This window comes from Culex quinquefasciatus, chromosome 2, assembly GCF_015732765.1.
Source record: "Culex quinquefasciatus strain JHB chromosome 2, VPISU_Cqui_1.0_pri_paternal, whole genome shotgun sequence".
Lineage (NCBI taxonomy): Eukaryota > Metazoa > Arthropoda > Insecta > Diptera > Culicidae > Culex > Culex quinquefasciatus.
In genome coordinates this window covers 210,169,991-210,178,928 of record NC_051862.1, presented here as the reverse complement: position 1 = coordinate 210,178,928, position 8,938 = coordinate 210,169,991, and the positions used below count along the sequence as shown (strand labels likewise).

Sequence of the window (8,938 nt, the reverse complement as noted above, 5' to 3'; positions counted from 1 at the left end):
AGTTGATCAAGCTTTTCAAAAATCTCATGAAACATTTTTAGATATGATTTATAGAACGTTCGAATTTGAATAAAGCGGAGAACTGTCAAGCTAGCTTAAATATGGGATTATAATTATTCAAAACCATTACGTGCACTTTTTTATAATCTGGGCCTCAAACTTATGTTGAACTAAGAAACCTTCCACCTCGTGATTTGAACTAATAACGAGTTGGTTATGAATTTAAGTACCTAACATCTGATTAAAGCAGAATGAAATTTATTGGAAATTTTATTGAAATTGGAGGAATATTTTTTGAAAAATCCTTAAGCAACGATTTATCATTAAACTTGCAAATTAATTTTAAAATAAAAATTACGCACTTTTGCAAAGTTTGTGTCACCCTTCTAAAATATATTTAAAAAACTTATAAAAATCATTTCACATACAAGTGCATTCAACAAAATACCATTTAGTTTTCATTATATTTGTAAAACCACGATTGTAACGTCATGATTCGAATTCCCGTACACTTCATATTGTTTTATCACTTATTTGCAAGCTTCCCTGCACCGTGCGGTACACGCGGTTCACTTGCACCTCGGGTTTGCTTTGCGCCTGCTTTGTTCGGTTCACACCCGTACCCGACTCACACGAACCGAGGGTATTTTGGTTCATCGTACCAGCGCACCACGACACTCTCGGTTCGCCGCGTCGGTTTTGTGTCTGGCACACACCCATGGCATGAACCCGGTGTAACGTCATGATTCGAAATCCGGACACTTAGTAGCATATCATTTTCGTTATAGCTGACAAAAATTCATGTAATAAGTTGGAAATGAAGAAATATCATCAGGATGTAGTATTAACAGTTAGTTTTAAGCAAAAGCATGCAAAATATGTCTTTTCTAACAATTTTTCATCAGAATTTAAAAATTAAAATGACTTGTTGTGCTTCGAATCCCGGACACTGATAAAAGCTGATTCGAAATCCGGACACTTTTGCTTCGAATTCCGGACACTCGATTTTGCTAATGAATCGCACAAATTTGGACTGAAATGTTAGTGAATGGCATTCTTTAGGTCTTAAATAAGCTGTTAATATCAATACAATCGATATTTTATACAAAAATTTGCTAGAATTTAAGGAAATCAAAACCATAAATTTCTGCTTTGCCTTCCTGGTGCTTCGGACGCTTATGAAATATTTCACGTGAAATGTTTCGCATTTTTGATAATCTTATAATTTTATTTTATTTAACTGTTTTGACATTAACTACAGCGTTCAAACAAACTTCAAATGAAAGTTGATGTTAGAATTCATCAAATAACACAGTTTTGACATTCATAATGCGAACTTATATCCAAATAATTGATAAAACAAGATGAGGTGTCCGGGTTTCGAAGCGTCCGGGATTTCGAATCATGACGTTATGAGCCAAGGTGCTTCACTCGATACGAGCCGAGGTACGTGTCGTGGTACGCGCTGGCGGTACAAAACGGGTTCAATACCACGGCGCGTACCACGGCACGCTGGGTTCATGCCATGGGTGAGTGCCAGAAACAAAACCGATGGGGCGAGCCGAGAGTGTCGTGGTGCGCTGGTACGATGTACCAAGATACCAATACACAAATGGGTTCAGGCACGTACCGAAGCTAGAAAACCAAACCCTCGGTGTGCGTTGGCACTGGCGCATGGGAAGCTTATTTAAGTTATTTGGATATAAGTTATTTAAGTTATTTGGATATAAGTTCACATTATGAATGTCAAAACTGTGTGATTTGATGAATTCTTACATTAACTTTTATTTAAAGTTTTTTTGAACGGTGTAGTTATTGCCAAAACAATTAATTAAAATAAAATTATAAGTTTAACAAAAATGTGAAACATTTCACTGAAATATTTCATAGGCGTCCGAAGCACCGGGAAGGCAAAGCAGAAATTTATGGTTTTGATTTCCTTAATTTCAAGCAATTTATTTTTTATTTTTTTTTATGTTAACAGCTTATTTGAGACCTTAAGAATGCCATTGACTGACATTTCAGTCCAAATTTGTGCGATTCATTAGCAAAACGAGTGTTCGGAATTCGAAGCAAAAGTGTCCGGATTTCGAATCAGATTTTATCAGTGTCCGGGATTCAAAGCACAACAAGTCATTTTAATTTAAATAAATTGATGAAAAATGTTGAAAAGACATATGTTGCATGCATTCTCTGTTTTTACTACGTCCTGATGATATTTCTACATTTCCAACTTATTACATGATTTTTTAGCCAGCTATAACAAAAATGATATGCTACTGAGTGCCCGGATTTCGAATCATGACGTTATTTGCAATAAAAAGCAGATGATTTATATTGGTGTTGCATATTTTTGATTTTCTGATTTAAATAAAATTTAAAATTTGAAGTTTCTTGTACACATTTATTGAAAACAATAATTCTTTTTTTTTCTAATTCGAATATCAAAGAACTTACCCCGATAGTTGATTTGTTCAGCTTTATGGATTGTTTTTTTTTACATTTTTTCAAATTAATTTGTAATTGGCCCACAAGCTCATACATACCATACCAATCAGCTTAGAACACCATACGCGGTGCCCGTGCTGTATCAAGAAGGTTGTTCCATGTTGCTCGGTTCTGGGCTGCAGCTCGCCAGTCTCCTAGGTTGCAGATCTTTCTTAGGTCCGCCTCGATCTGATTTCCCCATCGTGCACGCTGTGCTCCTGCTCTTCGGCCTGTGCCGCCATCGGGTCGCGCGCGGTCAAAGAGCATCCTGACAGGATGGTCTTCGTCCATCCTCGCGACATGGCCGGCCCACCTGAGCCTCCCGATTCTCGCCAGGGTAACGATTGTCGGTTCTCCCAGCAGCGCGTGCAGTTCGTGGTTCATGCGCCTTCGCCACTCGTTCTGAGCTGTACGTACTCCACCGTAGATCGTTCGCAGCACCTTCCGTTCGAAAACTCCAAGGGCTCGTTCGTCCTCTTGCCGCAGCGTCCAGGTCTCGTGGCCATAGAGGGCAACCGGTCTAATCAGTGTCTTGTACAGGGTCAGCTTCGTGGCGCGTTGCACTCGATCAGATGTCAAGGTTTTCCGTAATCCAAAGTAGGCGCGATTCGCGGAGTGGATACGAGTCCGGATCTCTAGGCTGGTGTCGTTGTCGGCCGTTACCAGCGATCCCAAGTACACGAATTCGCTCACCTCCTCCAGCACATCGCCATCCACAGCTAAAGGGGTGAGTCTTGGGGGGTCAACGTCCTTTGAGCCCCTCCCTTTCATGTACTTTGTTTTCATCGTATTCATGGCCAATCCAATTCGTCCTGCTTGCGTCTTTAAGGCGGTGTAAACCCTTTTCACCGTCTCTAGGTCTCTCGCTATAATGTCAATGTCGTCCGCATAAGCAAGAAGTTGAACTGTCCTGTTGCAAATCGTGCCTCTCGTGTCTATACCCGCTCTTCGCACAACTCCCTCAAGTCCGATGTTAAACAGCGCATTGGATAAGCCGTCACCTTGTCGTAACCCTTGGTGCGATTGGAAGGGTCCGCTAGCTCCCCTGCCACTCGCACGTGACACATCACACGATCCAAGGTAGCCTTGATCAGCCGAGTCAGTTTGTCCGGAAATCCGTTCTCGTGCATGATCTGCCATAGCTGTTCGCGGTCGACTGTATCGTACGCTGCCTTGAAATCGATGAAGATGTGATGTGTGGGCACGTTGTACTCACGGCATTTCTCGAGGATCTGCCGGAGCGAGAAAATTTGGTCCGTGGTGGCCTGAGCGCCAGTAAACCCCGCTTGATAGGGGCCCACGAACCTCCGTGCGTACGGTGTCAGCAGACGGCAGAGGATCTGGGAGAGGATTTTATAGGCCGCGTTGATAAGCGTGATGCCGCGGTAGTTGCCGCAGTCCAGCTTATCGCCCTTTTTGTAGATGGGACACACGACACCATCCATCCATTCTTCTGGTAGTTTCTCCTCCCTCCAGATCTTAGAAATCACCAAGTGGATCGCCCTCGCCAACTGCTCTCCTCCATATTTGAAGAGCTCACCGGGTAACCGATCTTTACCGGCGGCCCTGTTGTTCTTCAGCTGCCTGATCTCCTTCTTCACCGTCTCCAGATCAGGTGCCGGGAACTGTTGGTCAGCAGCGGGCGGTCCAAGTTGGGCTTCAAAGCCGTCTCCATGCGCTACATCGCCGTTGAGGTGCTCGTTGAAGAACTGCTGCCACCTGTTCAACACCTCGCCTTTGTCCATAAGAAGGTTTCCCTCGGCGTCCCGGCAAGTGTTGGCTTGCGGCGCATAGCCTTTGCGGGACCGGTTAACCTTCTCGTAGAACTTTCGCGTCTCGTTCTGCCGGAACAGCTGCTCCATTTCGGCGCGATCGCGATCTTCCAGCTGGCGCTTCTTGAGCTTGAAAACCGTTCTTTGCTGTTTCAGCGCTTGTTTGTATCTGGCCACGTTCTCATCAGTTGCAGCTCTCAGCTTCACCGCATAAGCTGCTTTCTTCTCGTCAAGTAGCCGCTGGCACTCCTCGTCGAACCAGCGCTGCTTTCCAACTCGGACCGTACTACCTAGCGCGGCTTCAGCGGCACTGCCGATGGCCGAGCATATTCTGCTCCATCCATCGTTGAGCGAGGCAGCGCCGAGTTCCTCCTCCGTTGGCAGGCTCGCTTCCAGCTGCTGCACGTAGTGCTGAGCCGCAGCCGTGTCCTGCAGCCGCTCGGTGTTGAACGGCGGTGGGAGCCGGCTCCGTCGTCGGTGGTACGTCGTCGACAGTTTTGAGTGCATGCTTGCACCCACCAGGTAGTGGTCCGCACCGCGGTACGTGCGGATGTTCCGTATGTCCGAGAAGAATCGGCCGTCGATGAGGACGTGGTCGATTTGTGTTTTTGTTCGTTGATTAGGCGATGTCCAGGTGACTTTGTGGATGTCTTTCCGGGGGAAGAATGTGCTCCGTACCACCATACCGCGGGAGGCTGCGAAGTTGATGCACCGCTGGCCGTTGTCGTTCGTGACGGTGTGCAGGCTGTTCGGCCCGATCACCGGCTTGTACATCTCCTCCCTTCCTATGCGGGCGTTCATATCTCCGATGACGATCTTGACGTCCCTAGCTCATGTGGGCCTCAAATTTGACCCACCCTTCAAAAACTTTGGGCATCCCTGATGTAGAGACTTTTATGTAAAATTGTCTGGAGAATCGATTTTCACTATCAATTTTAGTAAATGGGTTATTCTCCGCCAACTCACACAGCAGTTGCCCCGACCCCTTTTCGATTTGCGTGAAACTTTGTCCTAAGGGGTAACTTTTGTCTCTGATCACGAATCCGAGGTCCGTTTTTCGATGTCTCGTGACGGAAAGGGGCGGTACGACCCCTTCCATTTTTGAACATGCGAAAAGAGAGGTGTTTTTCAATAATTTGCAGCCTGAAACGGTGATGAGATAGAAATTTGGTGTCAAAGGGACTTTTATGTAAAATTAGACGCCTGATTTGATGGCGTACTCAAAATTCCGAAAAAACATATTTTTCATCGAAAAAAAACACTAAAAAAGTTTTAAAAATTCTCCCATTTTCCGTTACTTGACTGTAACAAAAATTTGGAACATGTCATTTTATGGGAAATTTAATGTACTTTTGATCTACATTGACTCAGAAGGGTCATTTTTTCATTTAGAACAAAAATTTTCATTTTAAAATTTCGTGTTTTTTCTAACTTTGCAGGGTTATTTTTTAGAGTGTATTAATGTTTTACAAAGTTGTAGAGCAGACAATTACAAAAATTTTGATATATAGACATAATTTTACGATTTTACGAAAAAAGTTTTGAAAATGTTGGTCGTCGTTGATCATGGCCGTTCATGGTCACTCGCGACAGACACGGATGACGAAACAAAGATAAACGCAAAAGGGACCATCCATAAACCACGTGGACACTTTTTTGATAATCTCGAACCCCCCCCCCATCGTGGACAATTGTCCATACAAAAAAAATCTTTTTTGTATGGAGCGTGAACAACCGCCATACCCCCCCTCCCCAAAGTGTCCACGTGGTTTATGGATGGTCCCAAAAGGAACTTTTTCAAAACTTTTTTTTTCGTAAAGTCGTGATAACTGATAACTCGATGTTTATAGGCAAACCCCTTATGTCTATATATTAAAATTTTTGTAATTGTCTGCTCTATAACTTTGTAGAACATTGTTACACTCTAAAAAATAAACCTGCAAAGTTAGAAAAAACATGAAATTTTAAAATGAAAAATTTTGTTCTAAATGAAAAAATGACCCTTCTGGGTCAATGTAGATTTGAAAAGTACATTAAATTTCCCTTAAAATGACATGTTCCAAAATTTTTACAGTCGAGTAACGGAAAATGGGAGAATTTTTAAAACTTTTTAGTGTTTTTTTTCGATGAAATTCGTTTTTTTTTTGAATTCTGAGTACGCCATCAAATCAGGCGTCTAATTTTACATAAAAGTCCCTTTGACACCAAATTTCTATCTCATCACCGTTTCAGGCTGCAAATTTTTGAAAAACACCTCTTTTTTCGCATGTTCAAAAATGGAAGGGGTCGTACCGCCCCTCCGTCACGAGATATCGAAAAACGGACCTCGGATTCGTGATCAGGGACAAAAGTTACCACTTAGGACAAAGTTTCACGCAAATCGAAGAGGGGTCGGGGCAACTTTTCCCGATTTCGTGTGAGTTTGTAGAGAATTACCCAAATGATTTTTGTTTATTTTTTTAAGGAGATGTACCCCATTCTAAATTTTTCGTGAGTCTTTTTGGAACATCTCAGGCTATTTTCAGAAAAAAAAAAATTGAACGAAAAACAACGTGGGCCCACCTTGAAATTTGACTTAGGAATGAAAAAATCGCATAGAAGTGGTAAGTTTTTTTCTTTCAGTGTATTTTTCGGAAAGCCCGTCAAATTTAAATTACGAATACATGAAAATAATCACTAAATACAAAAAATTAAAAACACTTACGCCCTTCTCAAATGTTATTATCAAGTGCAACTTGCTCCATGTACAAAAATGGCTTATATAAGCGTAGGATAACATGTTCTCAAAGTTTCATTGAAATCGGAGAGTGTCGGGTACAATCGATTCCCTATTTGACATGGAATTGCTCAATATTGGTTTTGAAGTTGACTTTGAAAAAAAAACAAATAAAAAAATAAATTCACGAAAAAATTCAATCAAAACATTGATAACGTTCTAGGTGTTCGGATAATCAAATTTAACTACATTTATTCAGATTAAAACCATCTCTTTATTCATAAGTAAATATTTTGAAACGAAATCTGCTGAAAGTTGCAGCACAGCACTGTTTAATTAATTTTCATATTTTGTTTAGCCTGATGCCGATAAACTCTGTGCCATTTCCTCATAAAAACGAACAAAACCAACAAACAAAAAGGCCGTGCAAGCTTTGGCTTTTCTTAGAATATCTTTTTTTTGTTTTATTAGAGAGTAAGTTTGTTTGTCCCTTAGGTCTAATGCGTTAAAATTTAAGGTGACATCTTCGGCGAACTTATCCACATCCACTTGGTAGATTTATGTGCTTAGAAACGCTCTCCTATGCTTTTTATGTTTGGTTTTCGTTACTTGTTTTATTTCAGCTTAGTGACTTTGCCGTTGTTCGCTGCCGGTAATCGCAGCTCAGTAATCCTACTTTTATCACATTGAATGCTTTTTCTTTCGATTTGAAAATGGGTTTTGTTTTTTTTTTTCGTTAAAATAAGTCTAACAACATAAAGATTTCATTTTCGTTTGTTTTTGCCAATCGCTGCACGCATTAGAATAATAAGTGTTTTTTGTAAGCAAAATTTTAAAGATTTGTTGGTCCGTTTCTTAGTTGCAACCAGCCACCATACCTGTGAATGCTCGTGACCCGTACTTGAGAGAGTTGAGTAATTTTAGCAAGAAATTGGAAACCTGGCTTTGGGAGGGTGAAAGAAGTTTGTACTCTTCAAAAGCGAGTATTGTTTAGTTTTTTTTTCCTGCAAATTTGCTCTGCACTCTAATCCTGTGGACTAAATTAATTTTGTAGTTTTAATTGAGCTTTCATAAGATTGTTATTTTTGTTCAAATTTATTACTCAATCAAGAAGTTAACTGTATAAAAGCTATCAATACTGATGAATGATGAACCACTGATGCGTTTAAAAAAGACTACCACTTGTTAAAATCTGCGTCCATCGACTAGTTTTAAAAGCTAGAGATCACTCGAAAATATTTACAACTTTTTGGATTCTATAATATGTACAGAAAGCTAGCTAGTTTCCCATAGTCTGAAGAATGTACAAAGCGGAGCTTTTAAAAATTTACACATCCATTTCAAAGCAAGAACAAATCTCCTAAGAAATAGTGACAGTTTTCTTCATTTGGTGTTATTTGCATTCGCGACGCCACTCACGCTAACGCCATTAGCGTTACCGTTAGCGTTACCATTTGCGCTGACAGCCGCCGGTAGTGCGTTGTTGGCGTTTGCCGTGCTGCTATTGTTGTTGTTGTTGTTTTGGTTGATAATTTTGACAATAGATGTCGTGGTGTTAGTCACCGGCGTTGTTGCGGCTCGCGGGATTAGCGCCGGTGGTGCCGGAGTAGGTCCCGGGATGCTTGCGGCCGCCGTTGAGGTGATCGTTGGTGGACGAACCTCGAACGTGGGTTTGCACATGGCCAGCGCTGGATTGGTGTGCAGACCGACGTTTTTGGGGCACATGGCCACGATGCTGGCGCCGATCGGACCTGGGGAAGGGATAAGAAGGGAGATGTTAGATGATTTGGTAGATTAAGGGGGATTTGCCATCGACCATTGAAGAACAACCAGGTTGAGATATTGAGAGCATTTTTTTTTGTTGGACGTTGCTCGCTACAGTTCCATGCACTTGCAGTGTTCTGAAAAGTGTTGAGTGTTGGTTCTAATAGTTATACACCGATCTATGGTCTAATACATAGAA

The 8,938-nt window shown here is 41.7% G+C and overlaps 1 protein-coding gene across 1 annotated transcript in view; it reads right to left on the bottom strand.

Moving 5' to 3' along the window:
- Positions 1-7,229: 7,229 nt before the first annotated feature.
- The window catches only part of LOC6033298 (potassium voltage-gated channel protein Shaw), a 149,027-nt gene continuing 147,318 nt past the window's right edge, over positions 7,230-8,938 (bottom strand). The window contains exon 10 of the mRNA XM_038252208.1: positions 7,230-8,726. Within this exon, the coding sequence (XP_038108136.1) occupies positions 8,359-8,726 (368 nt within the window). The 3' untranslated portion in view covers positions 7,230-8,358. The remainder of the gene's footprint in view (positions 8,727-8,938) is intronic.